The sequence below is a fragment of the Penicillium hispanicum genome (assembly GCF_028827665.1).
Source record: "Penicillium hispanicum strain IBT 35686 chromosome Unknown utg000008l_segment0_segment0, whole genome shotgun sequence".
Lineage (NCBI taxonomy): Eukaryota > Fungi > Ascomycota > Eurotiomycetes > Eurotiales > Aspergillaceae > Penicillium > Penicillium hispanicum.
The window spans coordinates 2,410,254-2,434,855 of record NW_026623200.1 but is presented as its reverse complement, the minus strand read 5'-3'; the positions used below and the strand labels follow the sequence as shown (position 1 = coordinate 2,434,855).

General features: G+C 52.2%; 12 protein-coding genes across 12 annotated transcripts; 7 read left to right on the top strand and 5 right to left on the bottom strand.

The window, feature by feature from the left end:
* Positions 1-97: 97 nt before the first annotated feature.
* Positions 98-1,338, top strand: N7459_009757 (protein GET4; the record flags this gene model as incomplete). Its single annotated transcript, XM_056948925.1, has 4 exons — positions 98-141; positions 216-472; positions 538-690; positions 749-1,338. The coding sequence occupies 4 exons, from the start codon at positions 98-100 to the stop codon at positions 1,336-1,338; spliced, it is 1,044 nt and encodes a 347-aa protein (XP_056796150.1).
* A 123-nt stretch (positions 1,339-1,461) lies between these two features.
* N7459_009756 (uncharacterized protein) lies at positions 1,462-2,128 on the bottom strand (the record flags this gene model as incomplete). The annotated part of the gene is made up of 3 exons (XM_056948924.1): positions 1,462-1,559; positions 1,641-1,709; positions 1,759-2,128. The coding sequence occupies 3 exons, from the start codon at positions 2,126-2,128 to the stop codon at positions 1,462-1,464; spliced, it is 537 nt and encodes a 178-aa protein (XP_056796149.1).
* A 492-nt stretch (positions 2,129-2,620) lies between these two features.
* On the top strand, positions 2,621-3,946 carry N7459_009755 (replication factor C subunit 4; the record flags this gene model as incomplete). Its single annotated transcript, XM_056948923.1, has 5 exons — positions 2,621-2,736; positions 2,804-3,024; positions 3,084-3,183; positions 3,239-3,661; positions 3,721-3,946. 5 exons carry the CDS (start codon positions 2,621-2,623, stop codon positions 3,944-3,946), a joined length of 1,086 nt encoding a protein of 361 aa, XP_056796148.1.
* Positions 3,947-4,139: 193 nt separating this feature from the next.
* Positions 4,140-6,060, bottom strand: N7459_009754 (amidase; the record flags this gene model as incomplete). Its single annotated transcript, XM_056948922.1, has 5 exons — positions 4,140-5,051; positions 5,107-5,301; positions 5,357-5,629; positions 5,714-5,735; positions 5,807-6,060. 5 exons carry the CDS (start codon positions 6,058-6,060, stop codon positions 4,140-4,142), a joined length of 1,656 nt encoding a protein of 551 aa, XP_056796147.1.
* Positions 6,061-6,529: 469 nt separating this feature from the next.
* Positions 6,530-8,863, top strand: N7459_009753 (CeGAL family transcription factor; the record flags this gene model as incomplete). The annotated part of the gene is made up of 3 exons (XM_056948921.1): positions 6,530-7,887; positions 7,947-8,541; positions 8,600-8,863. 3 exons carry the CDS (start codon positions 6,530-6,532, stop codon positions 8,861-8,863), a joined length of 2,217 nt encoding a protein of 738 aa, XP_056796146.1.
* Positions 8,864-9,066: 203 nt separating this feature from the next.
* Positions 9,067-10,735, bottom strand: N7459_009752 (uncharacterized protein; the record flags this gene model as incomplete). The annotated part of the gene is made up of 2 exons (XM_056948920.1): positions 9,067-10,425; positions 10,481-10,735. The coding sequence occupies 2 exons, from the start codon at positions 10,733-10,735 to the stop codon at positions 9,067-9,069; spliced, it is 1,614 nt and encodes a 537-aa protein (XP_056796145.1).
* A 637-nt stretch (positions 10,736-11,372) lies between these two features.
* Positions 11,373-13,300, top strand: N7459_009751 (glycoside hydrolase family 32 protein; the record flags this gene model as incomplete). The annotated part of the gene is made up of 2 exons (XM_056948919.1): positions 11,373-12,882; positions 12,936-13,300. 2 exons carry the CDS (start codon positions 11,373-11,375, stop codon positions 13,298-13,300), a joined length of 1,875 nt encoding a protein of 624 aa, XP_056796144.1.
* A 396-nt stretch (positions 13,301-13,696) lies between these two features.
* Positions 13,697-16,136, bottom strand: lysF (homoaconitase LysF; the record flags this gene model as incomplete). Its single annotated transcript, XM_056948918.1, has 3 exons — positions 13,697-14,173; positions 14,231-16,069; positions 16,131-16,136. 3 exons carry the CDS (start codon positions 16,134-16,136, stop codon positions 13,697-13,699), a joined length of 2,322 nt encoding a protein of 773 aa, XP_056796143.1.
* An 829-nt stretch (positions 16,137-16,965) lies between these two features.
* N7459_009749 (O-phospho-L-serine:2-oxoglutarate transaminase) lies at positions 16,966-18,356 on the top strand (the record flags this gene model as incomplete). The annotated part of the gene is made up of 2 exons (XM_056948917.1): positions 16,966-17,730; positions 17,787-18,356. The coding sequence occupies 2 exons, from the start codon at positions 16,966-16,968 to the stop codon at positions 18,354-18,356; spliced, it is 1,335 nt and encodes a 444-aa protein (XP_056796142.1).
* Positions 18,357-18,537: 181 nt separating this feature from the next.
* N7459_009748 (cytochrome b5 reductase family protein) lies at positions 18,538-19,689 on the bottom strand (the record flags this gene model as incomplete). Its single annotated transcript, XM_056948916.1, has 1 exon — positions 18,538-19,689. The coding sequence occupies one exon, from the start codon at positions 19,687-19,689 to the stop codon at positions 18,538-18,540; it is 1,152 nt and encodes a 383-aa protein (XP_056796141.1).
* A 326-nt stretch (positions 19,690-20,015) lies between these two features.
* Positions 20,016-21,906, top strand: N7459_009747 (putative amino acid transporter; the record flags this gene model as incomplete). The annotated part of the gene is made up of 2 exons (XM_056948915.1): positions 20,016-21,044; positions 21,094-21,906. 2 exons carry the CDS (start codon positions 20,016-20,018, stop codon positions 21,904-21,906), a joined length of 1,842 nt encoding a protein of 613 aa, XP_056796140.1.
* Positions 21,907-22,202: 296 nt separating this feature from the next.
* On the top strand, positions 22,203-23,191 carry N7459_009746 (putative C2H2 finger domain protein; the record flags this gene model as incomplete). The annotated part of the gene is made up of 2 exons (XM_056948914.1): positions 22,203-22,790; positions 22,862-23,191. The coding sequence occupies 2 exons, from the start codon at positions 22,203-22,205 to the stop codon at positions 23,189-23,191; spliced, it is 918 nt and encodes a 305-aa protein (XP_056796139.1).
* Between the last annotated feature and the right edge of the window lie 1,411 nt (positions 23,192-24,602).

Sequence of the window (24,602 nt, the reverse complement as noted above, 5' to 3'; positions counted from 1 at the left end):
CATCCCTCCCGCTTCCTCGCCGCTGCGTTCGAGCTTAGCCTCATCGCATTGCTACTGAACGCATCAGTTTCATCTACCCTGCGAGTCCAGCTCTGCAATGACTTCCCGGATTGATAAAACGATCGCTCGCCAGCGCGAAAAGTGAGAAACCACACTCGGCTTTGTTCCGTGGAACTGAACGAAATCCCTATTGACAACTCACCCTCTACACTTAGAATCGCGGCTGGCGCCTACTACGAAGCCCATCAGCAACTGCGTGTGATTGCTGTGCGGTATATCAAACAGTCCAACTATGAAGCGGCGGCAGAGCTTCTGGCTGGTGGTGCGACAGCTTTGTTGAAGGCTGGTGCCCAGCAGGGTGCCTCGGCGAGTGGTGGGGATCTGGCCATCATGCTGGTGGTTGAGGTGTACAACAAGGCAGAGTGGGAATTATCAGGTAGTGCTGATGATACCATGGGCCGAGCCCGGAAGAGTGAGTTATTATGCCGTGCTTTGACTGCAGAAAATGACCGATGCTAATCACTCCTTGTCCCTCAGAGCGTCTCATTGAGCTTCTGCACGAATTCCCATCCGATGAGCCCACAAGAAAGAGATATATCCAGGAAATGATTGGATGGAGTGGACGATTCGGACCACTTGAGCGTGGAGACCCGGATCTGCACCACGCTGTAGGCTCGGTTTACGCTGAAGGTTGGTCCTCGGTCTTGACATTCCCACCATCGGCACCATCTCATCTACCTTCATGCAGACAACGAACCATACGATGCCGAGAAACATCTCATTTTGGGAACCTCAGAATCAGCAGAGACTTTGGCGAAGCTGGAGTATGAGTGGTACACAAATGACGAACCGCACACCGCCGCCATCTATGCGTCACGCGCAGTATTCCCATACCTCTTGACCGGAAATCTCCGCAGTGCCAACAAAGCACTGCTAATCTTCACCTCGCGGCTGTCGACATCTAATCCTTCCCTTGGTGTACAGGATGTGAGCAGCGCTAGCTCTGATATCCGCGTGTACCCGGCGCTCCCATTGCTCAATTTCCTTAGCATGTTGCTTTTGACTATTCAACGGGGAAGCGCCGATCTTTTCCGCCAGCTCACTGCCCACTACGCGGCGCAGATTCGGGAGGTCGGTATCTGGGACGATGCTCTAGCTCAAATTGGCGAACAATACTTTGCCATCAAGATCCCCCGACAAGGCAACCCATTGCTAGACATGATGGGCAGCATGCTGTTTGGCGGTGGCCAAGACAATTCGGGTGGTAGACGGACAACTCAACCTCGGAACACTGCTAAGAAGGTCGAGGCGCCGCCGTCCAATATGGAGCTTGATTAGTCGGCTTTTCGGTGCAGCTCTCGTGACGCAAGACACCTAGCCTGACCATGGACATACCATACCCAATTGACTGTAATGAATTGAAAATGCATACAGCGCCCAATTGAATTTTTTGTCCTGCTTTCAGAACCGTGTGTCGTTTTCTGGTTCAAACATCCAATTATCATCGTCCAAGGAGGCGAGCTTTTTGCGTAGACTTTGGTGGACAATGTCCAAGATCTCTGTTCCAAGTCAGCATTGGATTATTGACCGCAGTATCATTACAATGCTGAGTAAGAGAGGATGAGAGTGGAGTGACTCACCGTCTGGCTCGCCAGTGGTCTGTCTATTTCGATGGCGTATCATCATCTCGACCAGCGCCGCCTCGAATTCTGCGCGAGAGTGAGTCTTAACCCTTGATCAACGCAGAGACTAACGTACTTTCTTTCTCAAGCTCATTCTCCGAGGCACCAAATGCTGTCTCTCCCGACTCTGCATCAAGCTCCTCCAGCTCCTCCCCATCATCCCCGACTAGAGTGCTCCTAGGCAGAACGGGCATATCGAGCTTGTAGCCGCCATTCTTGTCCCGTATAACAATGTCCCTGTTTTCTCCAAATTTTGCATTCTGTGACGAGGTTGATGAGTCTGACGCTATCGGCTTCAGCCGGTTTGAGGGGCGGTTGGAGACCACGTTGCTCCCCGGCGGCACGGTACCGTTGGCTGGCCCGACAGAGGCGGGGCGACGGGAAAGATTCTGATGAAATAGGTTTCGGCGGACAGAAGTAGAGCCTATGTTTGAGGAGGACTGCATCGAGTGGGCCAGTCCCAGAATTGGGCGCCTTGAAGCTGCGTTGTGAGGGCTGGACGGGGATAGTCGCGTCAAGGGTTGGGGGATGGCTTGAGGTGAGATGGTGGAGAGATCGTGTTCGGAAGCAATGGGTTATATCAGGGTGGCGCGAAGGCACAATTGACCTGGTGGAACGGTTGGCACTTGGAGACTGTTGGTTGTAGGAGAAATAAGTTGGAGATCCTGCGTGAGGTCCGAGAGGAGCGCAGCAGATGCCGCAGACTACGTTTGACCAGTAATGAAACAACCTTAGCCAAATTTGACGGACTAGATACCATGTATGATCACAGAACTGACCATAGAATTCCCGGTACTTGCAAATAACAGTCTACTATTTTCCCACTGCTGTGTGCTTATTTAAAGAGACATGCGAAGAACCTCGTAGTGCACAGACCAACAGATAAGTGGTTATCGCGGGACGCGTTCAACTTTCGCGTCTTCAACCGCTTCTCCGCCATGACCTCCAGTCACCACTCACGCAGCATGGTTCAAGCCGAGTCCTCCTCTCGTGCCGAGCGCAATAGCCTCAAGGCCTCCACTGGAGGGGCTCCCACTGACTACGAACTTCCCTGGTCAGAACTTCTCCCACGATGGATGCAGGATCCGCTGGCTGACTTTTGCAATGCTTGCCTACTACAGGGTCGAGAAGTACCGTCCCATCTTCCTCGATGATATTGTCGGCAACACTGAGACAGTCGAGCGCCTAAAGATAATTGCCAAAGATGGCAATATGCCACACGTTATCATCTCTGGTATGCCAGGTATTGGAAAGACGACATCGATTCTCTGCCTAGCACGTCAATTGCTGGGCGATTCGTATAAGGAGGCAGTTCTAGAGTTGAACGCAAGTGACGAAAGAGGTAGAAATACTGGCTTCCCTTTGGAGTAACTCCGATTCTTGATGCTGATGTGCGATTAGGAATCGATGTGGTTCGTAACCGGATCAAGGGCTTTGCTCAAAAGAAAGTGACACTACCTCAAGGCCGGCATAAGCTGGTTATTCTTGATGAAGCCGACAGGTGAATATTGAAATGATTCTAAACACGTCTATTCCGCTTTACTCACTTTTCTCAGCATGACACCTGGTGCCCAGCAAGCACTGCGCCGTACGATGGAAATTTACTCGACTACAACCCGTTTCGCTTTTGCCTGCAACCAATCGAATAAAATCATCGAACCTCTTCAATCTCGTTGTGCTATCCTCCGCTATGCTCGACTGACTGATGCCCAAGTCGTGAAGCGACTGATGCAGATTTGCGAGGCGGAGAAGGTTGAGCATTCCGAAGATGGAATTGCTGCTCTGGTCTTCAGCGCTGAAGGTGACATGCGCCAGGCGATCAATAACTTGCAGAGTACTTGGTCTGGCTTTGGGTTTGTCAGTGGGGACAATGTGTTCCGCGTCGTTGACAGCCCTCACCCGGTGAAGGTGCAGGCCATGATCAAGGCCTGCTGGGAAGGTAAAGTGGACGCCGCGCTGGAGACTCTGAATGAGCTATGGTTAGTTGAAAATCATGGGGAGGTGCCATAGTCATACGTTTCTAACAGAAGTTGTCCAGGACTCTCGGGTATTCCTCCCACGACATCATCAGCACCATGTTCCGAGTCACTAAAACCGCTCCGACGCTTTCGGAGGAATCCAAGTTGGAATTCATTCGGGAGATTGGCTTCACCCACATGCGTATCCTGGATGGCGTGCAATCACTGCTTCAGCTGAGTGGATGTGTCTCAAAACTCTGTAAGATCAACATGGAACCTAAGCTCTTCAAGCCCGCCAAGGCCTGATCTGAATCAAAAATATATCCCGCTGCATATTTTTCATGGCGTTGGGAGGTTCTGGATGTTGGGAATATTGCTTGGCCCAAATTACGAATTATGTTTTCTAAAATTTACCACTTGAATCGGTCATCAAGATACAATGCTCATTTAAAAGACCTTCGTAGCTCTCTGTAAGCACGCCAGCCGGTGCATAGTCTATCTATTTAGCGTGAACCCCAACATGGCTCCTCCAAATCTTCTCGATCACAGTAGCGGCCCCAAGCACCTTCTCCTCTTCGAGTTTTCTGCCAGTGATCTGCAGGTTGACAGGATACCCGTCCACCTTGGCCGCATCATAAAGATTCCAGTTCCACTCATCAAGGGAATTCCTGGGAATGTAAGGCTCGCGAGGTAACTGATCTTTCTCAGCTCTCACGCGGTCTACTGGGAAAGTCAAAGCTGGATAATCCAGAAAATTCCAGATTTTGGTATAACCCACCCAGCGGACCTTCCGATGAGGAACACTTGTATGCGGTAATGTCGGGCTCAACAAGACATCGACGGGCTTCCCAGACGGGGATCGGACGGCATTCCATTTATCAAGATACTTTTTCTGTGCGGCGAACTTGCGCTTGTTCAGCTGCCAGTATTCGTACACCGAGATGGGATTGCCACGATTGACAAGAGCTTCCACATGAGGAATATAGGGCTCGCCCGCAGCGCCAACGTCTCGCCGAATATCCTCGCCCCCATCGGCTGTGTAGTAAAGGTCCATAAGTTCAATGCAGGCAGCATGGTCGGACGTATCCCAAGGTACAACTTCGTGGCCCTGCGCTTGCAATGCTGCAGATAGCTCTTGCAAGGCACGGGCAATAGGCGGGTGCACTTTGACCATGCCATCGTCGATGATGAGCCCGATGACCATTGGCCTATCCTGAATCTTCCTGAATGCATTCTCATTCCAAGGGAGAGGGGCGCATCGAGAATCCAAATCCCAGGGCCGGGAATCTGCGACTAGCTGGGTAATGTAGCAGAGGGACTCCAGATCCCGAGTCATTGGCCCAATTGAAGAGGGAACGTGTTCCTGACCCTCTGTAGACACCGGAACTCCCTCGTAAGGAAAACGACTGCTCTATATATTGAATCAGCAAAGGCGCTTGCATGGCTTGGTCATGATTCCTACTAACACTGGGTTTGAGGCCATAGAGACCGGCGACGCTTTGTGGAATTCGGATGCTCCCACCGATATCAGTGCCGAAACCGAGGAGCGAGCCATGTAATGCGAGCAAGGCACTTTCACCCCCCGTGGAACCGCCAGGAGAGAATTCCGGATTTCGGGGATTTGTCGTGAGCCCCCAAAGAGGATTCTCGGTTTCCGCCCACTGGTTTGAGTTAGCAGAGCAATACAAGAAGAGAAGAAAAGTAAGTCGCACTGACCATAATACTCTGGGGAAGATTGGTCTTCGCAATGACAATCGCACCCATGTTCCGCAAGATCTGGACCAGCACAGCATCCTCTTGCGCTGGAGTAAAGGATCGTCCTACGTAGCCTAGGGTTGTGTCGACGCCTTTGATATTAAATTGATCTTTAACGGTGATTGGAATTCCATGTAGAGGACCTTTGAGGCTCTTTGATGTCTTGAACTCGGCATCGAGCTTCCTTGCTTGCTCTAGAGCTTCATCGAATACCACTTCGGTGAAGCAGTTGACCTAATATTGGCCGAGGCCGTCAGTGCCTATTTTTCCCCCTTGTCTCTTTGAATCAGCACCCAACATTGAGGCCAGAACACTCACAAGCTGATGTGCTACCACAGCACTGTAGAATGAGAGCGTCGATTGTCAATTTTCCAGAGTTACGACCTCAGAAAGCATCGGAGGTCTCCATACCGTCTGATATAGGCCTTGACGACCTGTTCTGCCCCAAACTTCCCTTGCTCAAGACCTTGTAACAGCTCCCCAATATTGTCAATATCGGTGATTTCCTGCACCTCAGGCTTCTGATTCAGTTGGCTGCGAGCGTTGACGCGCTGCACCTGAGGCAATCGGTCGTCGACATCGACAAGGTACGGCATAAGCCGCTGGTCTCGCGCTGAACGCTTTTGGGAGACGGTCTCTTCCCACGAAAGCTGAGTGATAGTCATGATGATGGTGTTTCCCCCCACTTCATCTTCGGGGGCAAGGCCGCGCACTTAAATACGGCCCCGAGCGGCTCGGCGAGCTGTGCCGATATCATGCGTCTTCTCCGACGGGGTGGAGACGGGGAAAGCGGAGCGCAGGCCGACGCGCTGCATAGCGAGTCGTCAGGGATCATCAAAGGAAGTCGACATGTAGTGACCGCTGACTCTCGGCGCGGCTCATCGTTTCATCCTCCGAACTATTGACGATCCACGATTGACTGTCACGCTGGTGTCCACGGCGGGTCGCGGAGGCAGATGGACCTGTGGACGTTCGCGGTGCTGGAAATCCTCGAGGCGGGGAATTTCCCAACCATCGGATGTGGGTCGAGGATCCTTAACCCCCATTCCAAACCCTCCATCTTCATCTCCAATATCTTCAAAGCACCAAGGCTCTCAAGATCGCGTTGGATGGCGCACTCGAGGCATCCTGGCCATGGACTCCACGACAGGGTCGCCGACCGGTGCGAGTGCGCCCGGCGCCATGCGCGCGCGCAACAAACCCCCCGGGTCCATCGCGAAGAGAGCCTGCGACCAATGCAAGTTCCGCAAGATCAAGGCAAGCAATCCTTTGCGACTCCTTCCCGAGCGCGACACTAATCCGCCACACAGTGCAGCTTGTCGCAGCCCTGCAAAGCTTGCCAGTCCATGGGCTTTGATTGTACGTTCCTTCAGCCGCAGAAGAAACGGGGTCCAACCGGACAGTAAGTCATCCATGGGGTCGCGTCGCGTGCATAGAAAAGGAGACTCTGACCAATCCCCAAGTCGCGTGTCGCAAATTCGACAGCAGCAAACTCACATTCTGTCGAGAAGCCCTCAAGAAGACTCAGTTTCTAAGCAGGATGCCTTCCAGTATCACGTTCCTACATCGGGGGAACCGAGCCAGCCCATTCCCATGCCGGGAACGTCATGGACACCCGCGCATGGGGAAGTCACCATGCCCGTGAATGGAGCAGCTGGCATGGCACAAGCTGGTCCCTCGTCAACAGTAGTGGATGCATGGGGGACTGAGACAGCGTCCTTGGATACCCACGGGAACCAGGCAGTGGGCTGGAACGACCGTCAAGATGTCGAATACTGGCTCCCAGACCACCTGGGCGCCCAGGTACCCGTCTTTGAATTCCCCGGAAGCAGCATCTATCTTAAACCGTCTCTACCGTCGATCATCCAGCCGGTACCTGATGTTTCAGGCATGAACATGCCCTCACAAGACCATCAGAGCATGTCTTTCTCACCAGCCGTGGGGTCAGTCGGGTCCGTAGCGTCAGAGAACCAGGACGTAGAAGAATTCTGGCCCTCTTCAATCAATGAAGCAAACATGGTTCCCTGGATTGATGTTTACTTTGACCGGCTGCATCCGACGGTCCCAGTACTCAGTCGATCTTTGCTGTTCACTCGGATGATGTCGCAAGAGCACCGGAAAAACACACAGTTTGGAGCGATGGTATTATCATTATGCGCATTCTCTCTGACGCAGCCAATTGAGATTAACGAACGTCCCACAACCTCCTCTCGCGCCACACAAGCGCGGTCGATGATGCACGAAGCCACCAAAATGCGGAGCTGCTCTGATTTTGGGGAGCATCCGACAATAGAGGCTGTCTTGACCAGCTTCTTCTTATTTGGCTGTCTTTTCGGAAGTAACCAGCATAATGCCGCATGGCTTCGATTGCGAGAAGCATTGGACTTGGCATCCACCTTGGGGCTTAATGATCCTGGCTCATATCGGGATCTGCCAGGAGAAGAGAAAGGTCAACGATTGCGAACTTATCTCGTATTATCTATCACGGAGAGGTACGTCCTGATATTCCCGAACCAAGAAGATTGACTCATCATATGCTTATCGTTCATAGAGCCTATGCTCTTCAACGGCTACACCCCGTAACCTTCTCAGGCAAGCCCGGATTCAGCACGCGTTCCGTGCACGACTTTCTGCACAATGCAACCCACAGCCTCGTTTCGGGTATCATTGTTCATAACGAGAAGGATGCCGAGGGGATGATGGGTCTTGCACGGCTAATGGAGCTTTTCGATGTCATTGACGAGGATTTCATCCATTGTTGGAATCGACGTTGCGACATGAGCAGCGGTTTCTGTCAACGGTTTACCGAGGCCAAAGCATTATCCATGCATGACAGTCTCGAACGTGTCAGCGAAGCTGAAAGATATAAGGGATACGACTGGTTCGAGCGAGCAAAAGGTGATCGAAACGAGAGCAACGCTCTCCTGGCAATGGGCCTGCGGGAAACACAGGCTGCAGACGTGTTCATTACCCAGAAGTGGGTACAGAATCGTGTATGGCTTCTCTGTCTCAACCACGGTCTCCTACGCGCTCATTCCGAACGACCTGAATTGACTTTTGGCTACGCGGTGTCCATTGCTGAGTCTACACTTCAGACTTGTCGATCATTACGACTCAGCTCTATGGAAGCACATGGGATTGGATATGTATGTCACTACCACCCTTTCTTTCTAGTATGAATTCCATCGACTGACAACCTGGCAGACTGAAAAATTGTATGACATCGCCGTTGGTGCAACTGATATTCTCTGCAACATCAGCCCGCCCTACGGAACGGGAATAGCTCCCCTTGGGAACTTTTCCGAGTCATTGCCTACCAACTCCACTCCACAGAACATGGCTGATGATTTTTTGCTGTTGTTAAGCAGCTTCCGGGGTGGAAACCACCCGTTTCTGGAGAAATACAAGGCTCACTTGCACTCTCTACAAATCCACGGGGGCAAGGCTGCAGGTTGGTCTCAGCAATGATCCAGCATTCTATGTAAATAAAACGTTTGAGTATCAAGGCTGTAGACATTCGCCAAATTTGCTGTTTTTGAGTCGCCTAATGCCTGTCGACATCGGATTTACGGCGAGTAATTGGTGATCCAAAAAAAAAGTCTTTCAATGCTGCTTGGTATGTATTGGGGAATATTGAATGTACAATTGGAGTTAAAAAAAGGTGGACGGCATTACAGCTGCCCCGTTGTTACTCGCTTTCTCACTTCAACGGAAGTTATATAAGAACGCCACTTCCAGGCCGGAATTCTCGCTGCATACATCTCGTCAATCTCTGCGAATGTGCGACCGCGTGTTTCCGGCATGAGAAAGTACATAAATATGATGATAGCAGCCATAAATCCAGCAAAGACGAGATATGTCTTCGCGCCAAGATTCGCCGCATCTGCCGCCGTCAGCTGCGGGACGGCCAGAGTAGTAATAACGGCCGTGGTTCCCTGGCAGGCAATTGTATAGGACATCGTATGGTGACGGAGCTTTGGAGTTGCCATCTCGGAAGGCATGAGATTGGAGAGGGAATAGAACGATGAGGCCCAAAAGAAGTTGAAGATGAAAGACAGAGCCGCAATTGCAACGACTGAATGCCTATTCTTCTTGTCGAAGGCAAGACCGCCAGCCACAGCATCGATCACGAATAGAATGCTCATCCCAACGAGTGCGGTTGGACGCCTACCAGCGCGATCGATGACAAATGGAGCCGTGATGGTGCCGGCCAAGGTACAGCACGAGGCGATGATTGTTAATGAAAACGTATCTGTAATGCCGATTTCTTTCAGGAAGACTGTAGCGTACGTGGTCGACAGAATGATGCCCGAAATTTGGTTGAGAGAGAAGAAGGAGCCGGCAACGAGGGTTCGTCTGAGATGATCGCGCTGAAAGATATCCCAGAACTTGACTGTGGCTCGCATCTCGCGAGTGTTCTTCTCACATAGTGCCATGAGCCGAAGCTCGTCTTCGACTTCCTCATCACTGAAGCCGCGAAGTTGGCGAAGGTTTGTTCGAGCGCATTCCATGTTGCCATTTGACACGAGCCATTCAGGACTTTCTGGAAGAGGCACCGTCAGTACCAAGAGAATGATAGGAACAGCAGATTGTATGGCCAATGGAATCTGATAAGACCGATGTCCTCCCAGTTGCTTGGTACCCCAGACGATGACGGTGCCCACCACACCAGCTATTAGGCTTAAGATGTTGATAGAGCTGACACCTCTGCCTCTCATCGAGACCGGGACTACCTCTGAGATGTAGAGCGGTGCAGTTGCCGTAGCGATGCCCATTGCAATCCCGTTGACCGACCGTCCAGTCACAAAAGCTCCAAGGTCTGGTGCAAAGATTTGCAGCAACCCTCCACCCACGGAGATGACATAGGCGGCGACTAAAGGCCATTTGCGTCCGAAGTGGAAGTTGAGCGGCGAGGCCAATAATCCCCCGACCACGGCACCAACCAAGGGAACAGAAATGACCAAGTTCTGGTTGCGTGCAGTGAGATCATATTCCATGGTGACTGGGTTGGGTCCTTGGAACTTCGCAACCTGAAAGAAGATGAGTATGAACGTCCTCGCCGTACCTGGGGGTTAAGATGCTCACAAATGCCGGCAAGGCGATGACGGGCGAAATCACTTTATCGTCATACCCAAAAATAAACGACGCAGCACCAAACACGGTGCAAGCCAAAATCAGCAGCGCATTGACTGGCTCTTTCTCGCAGCGACGATCGACGCGCTCGATCTCGGCCGAGCCGCATTCCTCCTTGCCAGGAGTCATGATTTTCGTGCAAAAAGAGCACGCCCAGTGGGAGAGCAGAGCGACCAGACTCCTGGAGTCCTGGAGCTTCGCCGCCATGGCGGGTGTATAGATAGACCGAGTGCCGCTAGTTTATGCCATGGTGGGGGGATGAACAGGATTTCCCCATGGAGAAGCAGAGCAATGAACGTTTCCCCCAGATTTTTCCCTCCTGCGCGATTACTAAGATGCAGGTATCTCCGACGTTTCCCAGCTCAGCATCGTCAACTCCAGCGATCAGTTCGACACTTGACATTTGATACTTGGAATGTACGGAGTCTTCCATCAACTCGTATCAGACAGCTGAGCAGACCGGCAGTTGCAGACCCCCTCGATCGTGCTGCGGCGCCATCAACCGCCATCGAGTTTCGCCGACGATCTCCCGCTGCGATGTCACAGTGCCGCCGAGTACGCCTCCGACCAAGTCCCGGTAGGGCCGGGAAAACCCAGTTGCAAAATCAACAGATCCCTGCGGGTGACGCGGTGGACCTCCAGTCAAAGTGTCCATTGCTATCAGGATGCGCTCAATGGTGCAATCAGTTTCCCCGACTTGTCTCCCCGTTCTCCTATTTGGGGGATCAAGACGCGTGCTAGCCGCGGGCCGCTTTTCATCTCCGGTGCTTAAAGATCCCCTGAGCAAGAAATTTCCCGACACCATCGCCACTATTTACTTTCTGATCCATCTGAAGAAACCCAAATGTCTGTTTTTTTGAGCTCGCCAGATATGGCCGAGCAAGTGCGCCGGGAAAAGCATTCGCAATCTTTCATGGAAAGTTATGACGAAGCCCACACGCTCGGTGACGAGAGATATTCACCCAGGATAGCTTCATCAAAACCACACTACCATGTGACTGCACCCAACGGATGGATGAATGACCCTTGTGGCCTGGGATACGATCCAGACACAGGCATCTACCACCTTTTCTTCCAATGGAACCCATATGGCAACGATTGGGGCAATATGTCCTGGGGTCATTCCACCTCCACTGATCTGGTGTCATGGACAACATTGCAAACTCCTGCATTAACTCCATCGGCTGAATACGACAAATGTGGTGTCTTTACAGGATGTCTACGACCGACGGGTATACATGGCAAGCCTGGAGCTCTCACGGCCATCTACACATCAGTCAGCCATCTACCAATTCACTTTACTCTGCCATACACCAGAGGAAGTGAATCGCTTAGCCTTGCTCTCTCAGAGGACGGCGGACGGACATGGGAACGACAGAACTGCAATCCACTCCTCTCGGGACCGCCACAGCATCTCTCAGTCACTGGGTGGAGAGATCCTTGTATCACAACCTGGGATCGACAAGATCGACAAAGGCAAGGAGTGTCTCAGATAGACACCACCTCACAACAGTACGGCTTCGTATCGGGTGGTATTGTTGGTGAAAACCCGACCGTATTCGTCTATTCTGTCAATCCCGAAGACCTTCGACAATGGAAGTATGTTGGTCTACTCGTTAATGTCGGCCTCAACTTTTGTCCATCCCGCTGGTCGGGTGATTATGGTGTGAATTGGGAGGTCGCAAACTTCACAACATTGCTGGACGACTTCGGCGAGACCCGAGACTTTATCATCATGGGAGCCGAAGGATGCCTGCCCGGTAGGAAAGCAGACGCCAGCCGGAGGCGGGATCCCCGAGGCCAGCTATGGATGTCCGTGAAGTCATCAGGGGAAAATGTGAACTCCAACCAGGCCTTAGCAACATATGCCTTTGGAGGGATTTTCGACCATGGTTGCTTATACGCCGCAAATTCTTTCTGGGATTCCCAATCCTCCCAGCGAATTGTGTACGGATGGATCACAGAGGAAGATTTGCCTGACTCGCCTCGCTATCGGCAGGGATGGAGTGGCATGGTCTCGTTGCCTCGAGTGGTAAACTTGATGACATTAAGAAATGTCAAGAAGGCACGCAGCTCGCCGCTAAAGTCGATTACCTCCCTCGAGGTGGTCCCCGGCTCACCTGGAAGAAGCACATTCACCATTCATACTCTTGGAATCAGCCCCGACTCGCGAGTTTCTCGTCTTCGGAACAGGGCCAAAGGGAGCCAACTTTCAGACGTGCCATTATCAGCACGGTCCGTATCATCAGCTGAATACCATTTGCCTTTGAGAACGGCTCGCTGGGAACTTCGAACTGAATTTTCCATTGGAGACTCATGCCAGCGAGTGGCTATTGAGATTGCGCATAACAGTGGTAGGTCCCATGTCCTATGTATTGACTACCAGCCACTGACAGCTTTACTTCAGACTTCAAACGCCTTACCACACTTGCGTGGGATCCTTTCAGTGAGACATTCACAATTCACCGACCACCGGTTGAGGATCCTAAAATTAACCATGATCATGAGTCTGCACCACACACGCTGTTCACATTTGCGGATGATAAGGGCAATGAGACGGAAGAGACCCTTCAAGTCCATGCCTTCTTTGACAAGAGCGTGCTAGAAGTCTTCGTGAATGGGAGAACGGTTATTTCAACGCGAATCTATCATCCATCAGACCGTTGCTATGGGATACGATTTTTCGCCGAGACGGTTGACCGTAGCCAACCTGGAGAAAAGCCAACTACCCTTCTCCAAGCTAATTGTTGGGATGGCCTTGAGGTGAACTAGTGTACCGCCGACTTTTGAATATTATGTGGGAAATGTTCCTGCTGAAGGGTTCGATGCATTATCCATATACCAGAGGGTTATGGCGCTCCCCGGACCCCAAGTCGGGTTTGGGTAGTGAAGAATTGATGCGTGGCGAGAACGAAGTGCTCAATCCGCCTTTTCTTCCCCTGATCAATTATAATTAATTCAATATTACGTTATGCCCGCAGCTACCGGATGCTTATGGATACAATGTTGTGATGCCAAAGCAGGGGAAGTAATCCATATAATCCAATGTTTTACAAACCAACCCAAAATGGCACAAATTTTCAGCACTACAGGCTGCGTCTATATAAACAGAAGCTCGGGTATCACGTCGAAAAACGCCAACTTCGCTCATGGCGAATCGATCAAGACTCACGCCTCGATGGCATTCTTGACCCATTTCTCCAGGCCTCCCATGGCAATGATCTCCTGCACGTTCGGAGGGAGCTCGCCAACCTTGTGTGTCCACTTCGCACCGTTCTCGCCCTCCTGCACCTCGATCTGGCTGCGGCGCACATCCCAAGTCAGGGTCCAGCCAGTGCGGCGGGTGAGCGTCTTGCTATCCTTGAACTCCTCACGCAATCGGCTGATCAGACGGGGGATCTCCAAGCCCATCAGCGCGTTGTTGATACTGTTACGGGAGAAAATGTTGCCGAAGCTGCCGGAAACAACAAGTGGAATCTGCTTGGCCAGGATAGCAGTCGCGGCTTGCTCACGCGAGCTACCGCAGCCGAAGTTGAAGCCGGTGACCAGAATGTCACCTGCCTTCGCAGTCGTCGAGAATTCTTTATCGTAGTTGGACATGCACACCTGAGCCATGGTCTCAACGGGCACATTATCCTGGTAGGTCTGCAGATAGGATTAGCTAACTAGAATATCGATGGGGATAAAGCGAAAGAGACTCACGTAATATCCAGGGTAGATGGCGTCTGTGTTCAGGTTGTCTGCATCACAGAAGACGATCTCGCCAGAGATCCGCTCGGGGAAGCCGGGATACAATTCGGTCAAGGCACCCTCGGACACGGGCTCAGCGTCGGGAGTGGGCTCGGACGCAAATTTCTTTTCGCCGTCGGCAACAAGATCATCCATTTGACCAAGAAGCTTCTCCAGTGCTTCTTCGGTAGTGAGCATACGGTCTTCCTCGCGAATTCCGTCACCCTCGCCCCGAATGACACCGGTGTAGCCCTCAGGGCTTTCATACCAGGCAGGGCCAGACAGCTTTCCGCTCAATGCGCTAGCCGCCACAACCTCTGGGCTGCCGAGGTAAGCCTTGGCTTCGGTACTGCCCATGCGACCCTTGAAGTTACGGTTCGATGCACTGATTCCCACCTCACCGGGCTCAAGCAAACCAGCGCCGAGGCCGATGCAGGGCCCGCAGCCAGCCGGAAGAACTGTCGCGCCAGCGTCGACGAGAGTCTGCCAGTCACCAGCCCCTTCAGCAGCTATCTGCTCAGGAATAGAGGCAGCGGCAATATAGAACTCGACACCCTCCGCAATCTTAGGGACCTGACCACCGTTCTTCTCCGCGGCCTCCTTAAACACACGAGCCGCAGCAGCAATATCAGAGGCCCGCGAGTTGGTGCATGACACCAAATAGGCCTTGTTGACCTTGATATCGGCTGCTTCCAGCTCCTTTAGAGGAGTCGCCACCTTCACTGAGTTAGGACCCGAAACGTAAGGGGAGAGCGAAGAGAGATCCAAGAAGATCTCCTTGGCGTATTTGGCACCCTTATCAGCCACAAGAGGGTTTGCAAACAGCTCCTCCAAAATAGGGTGAGTGAAATGCTTCGGCGCCAGAGTCTTGAACGGGCCATCAGCCAAGCCCATAGCGGCAGTCGTAGCCTTGCCCCTGAGCCAACCCTTGAGTACATCGTCCATGGGGAACAGACCGGACAGAGCACCCCATTCAGTGGTCATGTTCGCAATGGTCAATCGGTAGTCGACGGGAAGACTACGCATAGTCTCTTCTGAGCCAGTAAACTCAATGGCGTGGTTCAGGACATCATCTTTGTCAAACAAACCACAGAGGGCAACAATCACATCCTTGCCAGTTACGCCAGGGGGCAAGACTCCGGTTAGGGTAACCTTAGCCACTGGCGGGATCTGCCACCAGGTCTTTCCACTAATCCAAACGCTAACAGCATCGGTCCGGACAATGGGTGTGCCGAGACAGCTGAGCGCCCCATATGTGTTTGAGTGGCTGTCCGAGGCTACGACCATGGTTCCGGGCAGAGCAAAGCCTTCCTCGACGATGATCTGGTGGCCGATACCGCGACCAGCAGGGTAGAATTCGACATCGTGTAGTTTTGCAAAGTTCTCAATCTGCTGGTATTTCTGCAAGTTCTTCTCGGTTTTGTTCTGCACGTCGTGGTCGAGGGTCATAACAATTTGCTTCGGGTCGTGCAATTTGGAAGCACCAATGGACATGAATTTCAACGCCACTGGCCAGGAATTGTCGTGCGTCATGCATCGGTGGGGAGAAATCGTGACATAGTCGCCAGACTTGACAAGCTTGTCTTGGGCAAGGCCGACAGAGTACTTCTGAACAATCTTTTCAGTCAGAGTCTGGGGCACGGCCTTAGATGTCTGCATAGAAGAGAAGATAGCTGCGGTAGCGGGATCCTCCAGCTGGGAATGGAAGGCCTGCGAGAGGAATATCCGAGACGTGGCCAGGGTTCGGCGCAAGGTAGGGCAGCGTAGCGAGGCCCAGCGCCGGCCAGAGCTGGCGGACGGCATCAATCGGGACTTCATAGGACCAAAGCGTTAGCCTGTTGCAATTGCAGGAATAGATCCATGGAAAACCTACAGTCATGGTGCCTAGTGTCCAGACGATGTCCTGGAGAAGAAAAACGACCGCGTTTCGGCAAATGAACGGCTGGATATTTAGAGCGCCTGACTCATCGCGATTTTGATTGGCTGACAGTCCGGAGAAGAAACAAACAGAGCAAACTTTGCGCATCATTTTTACACGTGACTATCAACGATCTACCGATATCGGATTCCACACGAGACTATGAGAGCTTTGGACAACGTAAATGTTGTCGTGGAGTTGAGAACTTGTAATACCCAAATAGCTATTATGCCGGAGATACGCTGATGCGACTTTTCATTTATTTTACAATGTTGCCATTTAGCTATTTTACTGCTCGGTTAACACCACGATTCTGCCCTCATGAGTCTACTGTAGATCACCCCGCCGTTCAAGATCGGGCGAAAACACGGCCATGACGGGCTTCAGACGACTTTCAGTAAGCCAGCAATGGCATTTGTGCCATAAAAAGTCGATGAGGATTCTGCAGAGTGTTATTTCCCACTTAAAGTGATATCTGACTCAAGTCAAGGCGTGGAGATGTATAATCGCAAAGGAGCAATGCGCCGTCAAACCCCGCCATGGCTCTTCAGGATTTACGAAAAACAATTCCATTAGCTTTTCAGAAAAGAGAAACACTGGTGAATAGATTAGGATATTCCATGCAGGAGACCTCGCGTACAATTTCAATATGCAGTGACTGGAGGGCGATGACTCTTAAGGTTGATCCACCGGTGCGCTCCACAGTTGATCTTTTTTCCCTCCCGCCTTCCTGCCCTTCTTTTTATGCTTGAGATACCCCCAGTTCCCTCTCAACCACAAACTCGTCACAATGCCGACCCGGCAAGATGTCTCCTACTTTGGAGCCGGTCCCGCTCCCTTGCCTACCCCCGTTGTCGAGGCTGGCGCCAAAGCATTCGTGAACTTCAACGACTCCGGGCTCGGACTCGGCGAGATCTCGCACCGCTCGCCCACCGCCAACAAGATCCTCGATGACGCCAAGGCCAATCTGACGGCTCTTCTTGACATTCCAGATAATTATGAGATCTTGTTTATGCAGGGTGGCGGCAGCGGCGAGTTCAGCGCCGTTGTACACAACCTCGTCTCGGTTTGGATCGAACGGCGACGGCGCAGAGCGGAGGCCGATGTCTTGAAGGCCAACCCCGGTACAGAGAAAGCCCAGGTGGATGAATTGGTGTTCCAGAGACTCCAGAAGGAAGTGGATGAGGAGTTGAAGCTGGATTATCTTGTGACAGGATCATGGTCGCTCAAAGCTTCGCAAGAGGCCGCTAGACTCGTCGGTGCGAAGTATGTCAACGTTGCTCTAGATGCCCGCAAGGCCAATGATGGCAAGTTTGGCAAGATTCCGGCTGAGGAGTCTTGGTCATTGACCCCCACAAAGCGTGAGGGTGGGAAGGGTTCGGCCTTTGTTTACTTCTGCGACAACGAGACCGTGGATGGGGTGGAGTTTCAGAGCTTCCCCAAGGCATTGGAGGCACAAGGCCAGGACGCGGAGGATGAGCGACTTGTGGTAGCAGACATGAGCTCCAACTTCATCAGCCGCAAGGTTGATGTCAGCAAATACGCCGTCATTTTCGTACGTACGCCAATGGAACAAATTGGGGATACCTGTTCGACTAATACATTCTCCAGGGTGGCGCGCAAAAGAACATTGGTGTCACCGGAATTACCATCGCTATTGTGCGCAAGGATCTTCTCCCCCCTCAGACGGCGACTCCCCCGGCTGCCCTCCTGCACCGCTTGAACATTGGTGGCCTACCTGGCCCCGTCGTGCTTGACTATGCCACCATCGCTAAGAACAACTCCCTCTACAACACTCTCCCCATCTTCAACCTCTGGATTGCTGGACAAGTCATGGCCGATCTTATGGGTGCCTTCGGTGCACAGAAGGTTAGCGGACAGGAGAGTATCGCCAATCAAAAAGCGCAGCTCATCTACGGAGCTTTGGACAAGTACCCCAAAGTGTACCGGGTCGTTCCCGATCAGAGTGTTCGCAGCCGCATGAACATCTGCTTCCGCATCTACGGCGGGGATGATGCCAAAGAGAAGGGATTTTTGGCGGGTGCTGAGAAGCGTCTTCTCCAGGGCCTTAAGGGCCACCGCAGTGTCGGTGGCATGCGTGCCAGCAACTACAATGCAGTTCCCTTGGAGAACGTGCAGAAGCTGGTGAAGTACCTCGAGGACTTTGCCTCTGGTCAGTAGGTTACGCTGAAGGTAATCTTATCGAGTATATGCGCGTTCAACCTGGAGATCTGTGCTAAAATAAGTGATGGGTATTTGGGACGCTCAGAAATCCAGGAAAGTTGTGACTATTCAAAATAAATTCCTGGTCCATGTTTATATGCTGCAAAAATAATGATACAGATGATCAATGAGGGAATGCTCATAGCTTCCACACAGCCCATTCCTTTAGATCAAGTTCTTTGATGACCCCTTGTACAGGACCCTGAAGCTCCTGTCCCTGCGCCCAGAGTTTCGGGCCGGCCATGTAGCTGATGAAGCCCTCAGGGCCTGACACTAATATCAGTTTGCTCTTATGTGAGTCGTCAGCAGGTCGCGTTGAGTCAAGAAACCCCGAGATATCCTGCTTTCCAATGAACCTGTTCTCCTCGTCCAAGTAGTAGTCCACTGTGATCTGGCCTGGATATTGTGACTTGAGAGCTTCCAGCTCTCGCACTATGAGGGAATTGGGTGTATCATGCGAAACCGTTGGGACTGCCTGGTTGTGGGAGGTGCTGCTCTCCGAGGAGCTCAACCACCCAGAGAACCATGATCGACGTGGAGGCGGAGTTTTGGGCGTGTCACTCTCACCCCCTAGGCAATCTTCCCTCATTCGGCTGGCCCATAAGATGTGTATTCTCGGATGGTTTTCGAGGGTTGTACGGTTGAGGAGGGAATATCCAGCCTGCAATGCCGGCGCAATCCCCGTTCCACCAGCGATGAAAAGCACCTCCTGGGTGCTCTCTGGAATGACGCACTCAATTTGCGGTCCTCGCATCTCGATATCGGCGCCGATATTCAGACTGTGCAGGTATCGGGAGACCTCTCCAAATGGGTCTTTCCGTATAAAGAATCGAAGGTATCCCTCATTTTCCTCGTCCACGGTCAATGAGGTCGCCGCGGTCGCAGGCAGAGGTGTATAATCCCGTCCAATCTGCAGCTGGGGTTGCTTGAACATCACACTCCAAACTCCGGTTCGCCATGCATCCTCGTAGACATCGTAGTTGCTCCCGCTGGGGTATCGCGGCCGGAGTGTAAACAGGCTGCTCGTCGTCGAGACAGGTTCCCGGGATACCAGACTGTACTTGGTGAAGGTGTCTTGGTTCAAGGTCGCGGATGCAGGGCTCTGCGAACGAAGATAGGCGCCAGCGCCGGCTGCTGCTGCGGTCACGATGGCAATGCCCAGCCAGCGATTTTTCGCAGCGGTCGTCGATGGGGCGGAGGTCGAGGTGGAAGCATAGCGGCAAGACCTAGTGGCTGCGTGCCTCAGAGCATTCTGGCTCCTACAGCACCAAGAAGGCATGGAGGACTTCATGGGATGTGGACATGGACTCGGGAGGGCGCGCCATCCAAGAGAATCATCGATTGACCCGCGGGGGAATTAGGCGCCACAGATGGCCCGCCGATTGGATGATCGACACTTCAATAAAATGCACCCCTTGGCGCTCGCACTTGCACCTTCGCCTCTCTCCACTCGGGGCTTTCTTCTCTCCTTGCACTTTGCACCATTCGATCTGTGTATCTCATGGGAGATGGAGAATCCCGCCGGCTTCTCTTGACCAGTTATACCAGTCGAATCGAGTCCCGCATACTCTTGAACGGAATCGAGTCCCCCCGACCACGCCGAACAGACAACAAAGAATGTCGAATATTGCATTCTCCCAAGAGACCCGAAATGGCGCTCGTGCCGCGCCACGAGACTCACTAGAGCTTGCCTCTCTCGCCTCTTCGTCGCCTGTTTCCGTAAGAGGGTCTTCTCGATCATCCTCTCCGAACGGCATCTCGTCCTCGCGTAAACTCTCACTGGAGGACGAGGATCCTCTGGCCGAACCCCAGGGAGATGACTACCTCGAATCCGGTCGCCATCGATCTCTCCGATCCTACTCAGTCTCCTCCGCGTTCGACTTTGGCCGAAACCTCTTCCCGCTGTCGCAAACACAGGCTGGCTACGCTCCCCTTGGGATCCCGACGGCGCTGAATCAACCTGGGGATGGATCGTTAGAACGGAACAAGACCCTGACCTATCTGAATGGACTGTCGCTGATTGTGGGACTCATCATCGGCTCGGGGATATTCTCGTCTCCCAGTCAGGTCAACGCTAACGCCGGGTCCCCGGGGGCCTCGCTCATCGTTTGGGCTGTGGCTGGCGTGCTGGCCTGGACGGGAGCAGCGAGTTATGCAGAATTGGGTGGAGCAATACCTCTAAATGGAGGGTCCCAGGTCTATCTGGCCAAGATTTTCGGAGAAATGATGGGCTTTCTTTTCACTTGGTGTGCGGTATTGGTCTTGAAGCCCGGGTCCGCAGCAATCATCTCAATCATCTTTGGGGAGTACGTCGTGCGGGCCTTCGTCGGTGCCGATGTGGCAACGATTAATCCGTGGATCAATAAGGGCGTCGCATTTGGCGGGCTTCTGATAGTGACGCTGTTCAACTGCGTCTCTACCAAGTTCGCAACCCGCATTGGAGACCTTTTCATGTTTTTCAAGTTTGTTGCTTTGGTGGGCGTCACCGTCACTGGTATAGTTGTGGCCGTGACAGGCTTTTCATCTAAAGGGAGCGCCAGCGAAGAGTGGAAAAGCAAGGGCTGGTTTGAAGGTACCAACACCGAGATTTCTGACTTTGCGGTGGCTTTGTACGCCGGACTGTGGGCGTTTGACGGTTGGGACAATGTAAGAAAACTTTTACTTCGGATTGGGATTGTACTAATACTCTTTGAAGACAAACTATGTGACAGGTGAATTCAAGAACCCAAACCGTGACTTGCCGCGAGTAATTCACACGGCAATGCCACTCGTCATTCTGTGCTACCTAATGGCCAATGTCTCTTACTTCCTGGTTCTGCCTCATTCAACTATTGAGGCCAGCAATACTGTCGCCGTCCAGTTTGGCAGCAAAGTTTTCGGTCCCGTGGGTGCCCTCATTTTGGCCCTTGTGGTTTCAGCCAGCTGCTTCGGAGCCTTGAATGCAACTACCTTCACCAGTGGCCGGCTTGTCTATGCGGCTGGTAAAGAAGGCTATCTCCCATCGCTCTTTGGCCGTATTGGGCTTTCGAGCTCCTCTCAGACTCCTTCGGCTGGAGGGCGCCTTCGTCGTCGCTCGTGGGCCCGCCGCTCTTTGTCGCGGGTGTTTGGTGACGAATCTCGGCTTGGAATCACACCAATCAATGCCATGGCCTTCAACATGGCATTGACGACCGTCTATATCATTGTGGGCGAGTTTAAGACCCTTGTGACATTCTACGGTGTGGCTGGCTATACATTCTATTTTCTCACGGTCCTTGGACTGATCGTTCTGCGCATTCGAGAGCCGCACCTGGAACGTCCATACCGCACCTGGATCACCACTCCAATCATCTTTTGCTGCGTCAGTCTGTTTCTCCTGAGCCGGGCCATCATTGCTGAGCCTCTTCAAACTTTGATTGTCGTGGCCTTTATCACCACAGGCGTCCCGGTATACTTCTGGCGTATCTACCAGCGAGATGGCAAAATTGACTTTCCGAGTTTGAAGTTCTGGAGTTCACGCGCTCGGTAGATGTAGACTGGTGCCTCGTTGTCGCTGTTCTTTTTATGATTTTGATACCCATGCATATAACCCCGGTGTATGGTGAAAGGCGCGATGCGCTCTTGATGTCTTTTGTCTTCGCGAGGTTTTCAAAATGAAGACTCCGAATGGCGTACGATGTGATGACAGTGGCTCTGGGCAGTGCATTGGACCCTTTCTTCTCGATGTTTTATTATTCTTACCTCGGTCAATCTGTCCCAGAGTCAGTACATTAGTAGTGATCACAATTATAATTCTTAATTTCAGGAATCCGGATCCCCCCTCACATGATAGTCATTGTCCTCCATCCTCCGTCTGAGCTCTTCCAACCCTCTTCTTTCCTTACCATCCTCCCGATTCTTCTTTCTCCCCTCTTTTGCTTGACCCTTATCATGTCATTTCTTTTCGGTGGTTACGTCCAGGTGGTCGATGACCAATACTGGTGTCGTCTTTGTGCGCGTTGGTTCACTTTGTATGATGGTGTCTACAATCACTGTCAAACTACGAGCCAGCATGAGTGGTGCGAGCTTTGTGAGCGTGTTTTCGAATCCGAAAAGGCCTTTAGGCAGCACTGCCAGAGTACCACCCAACACGAGTGGTGCGGTGATTGTGAACGAGTGTTCGCAACCGAGGACGCGCTTGAGCAGCACTACAAGTCTTCATCCTGTCATCACGTCTGTCTTGAATGTGAGGACCGTCCGGAATTCGCATATGAGTATGATTTGGAAGAGCATTATGAGAATGAACACGGCTACTGTTACGACTGTGAAGTCTTCTATCACAGCAAGGAGTCGCTTGATGCTCACAATGTCCTGGAGCACTTCGGATGTAAAGTCTGCTTGAGAACTTTCAACAGCGATCAAGCTCGCACATCGGTTTGTCTTCTTTCCAGATCCTGGTTTGTCTTTGGGAGTGGAGCTTTCTAACATGCTCCCGATCTCCCTAGCACATGAAAGCGCATGATCCCCGAGAGTTCAAGTGTCCATACTGTGTCCGTGATTTCTCACGATTTTCCCATTTCCTGCTACACCTGGAGAATGGTGCGTGCGGATCAGCGAATCGAATTCTGAAGCTTGGTCTGGAGGTGTCAAACTCGAACAACTTCCATGACCATAGCTGTGACGACTGGCCGTGGTACTGTGAGCAATGCGATCAGGTATTCGAGTTCCTATCTGGTCTTTTCTCTCACGTGGAAGACCGCCAGCCCTGCACAACGCTGCTCCAACCAGGAAACAGTCTTGCTGTTCTGAAGACATACATGAAGGGCACGCTGTGAGTAGATGTCGGCAAGGCTGCGCCACAGGTTCAGGCGCGCCATTGAGTCACCGATCATTTGCAGGGATGGTCTAATGCTACTGTGATCCAAGGTCAAAGCTTTTTATCTTCCCTGCTGTCCTGAAACACTGTCTCACGGGCCTTAAAGGGCATAATGATGCGATTAGTGTGCTTGATGCCTGTAGATCATCACGGCCATCGACCAATTGACTACCGAGCTTGTACATGACCATTGATCTTCAGGCCCACAAGAAGGCAGATGATGTCTTGCTGGGATAGGGGTGGCCAAGAAAAATAGAGTGATGAACAGCCCTGTCGCGGCATGGGCTGCGGGTTTCAGTCTTGACCAATCCTTATCATCGTCCGAGGTAGGATCTGCCATTTCTGCCATGTGTTTCTATTACTTTCGTCCTTTCATATCACTTCCTGCCCTCTGTACACTATTAATAAGCAGTACATTCTACTGGCAACTGAGACATAGGCTCGTCGTGAGAACTGCCATCACCATCCCATACCGTGAGACGCGAGCGAAAATGAGATTGAAAAAGAGCCGGCTCATCTTTCTATTTTTACCGACGTCACCTCACGGGTAAATCCTCCGTGTACGAACCGAAGGCGCATTTAGACTATTACCAAGCACGAGGCTGATGAGAGAATCTAGCAGACTTCAGCCATCATTCTGCACATTTCCTGTTCGGGCAGAGGGACTCCCACCATCCGTCATTCAGCCAAGGTAGAAACCGAATGTCTCGGCCAAAAGAGCCGAGCCTTGTGGAGAAAATGCCACATGGAAGGGACGCTATTCATAGTTCATGAGTTCGAGAGGACGCCATGCAAGAGCCACGAAGCAAAGAACACCCACCATCACCAACCGGCCCCCACAAACCGCCCGTGCAGCGTTTGGCAGCGCCGCTCGCATGATTCTTCCACCATCCTCCACCATCCTCCCCATCCCTCGCAATGCAAGCTGACATTCATGCAGTACGAGGAAACGAACGAGCCGAAATAGGGAAATACAGGCGCGAATCAGCGATGACGACACGACGATGACCCGACGCGACCTTGATAGCGTGCACCGTGCAGATGCGGCTATGGATGACACGCTCTGACGCTGCAGGGGCGCAACGTGGGTTTCTTATTTTTATTTTTAGCCGCTGCGATTTGCGTTGCATCACGTCGCACGTGGAGCACTGGGCGAGTGTGTAGGATGGAAATCCATTTAGATATCTCGAATGGATTTTGGTATACGCTCGACCAATCAGCCCGGCGCGCTATTCTTAGAATCCACCTGACGCCGGCTTTTCCGCCTCGAATCCAGCGACTCGGGATTTTGCAGACTCGCAGATCCCCAGAATCCCGGCGTCCCGATCGAAGGACGAGACATGCACCGGGGACGATCAGCCAAGTCTCTC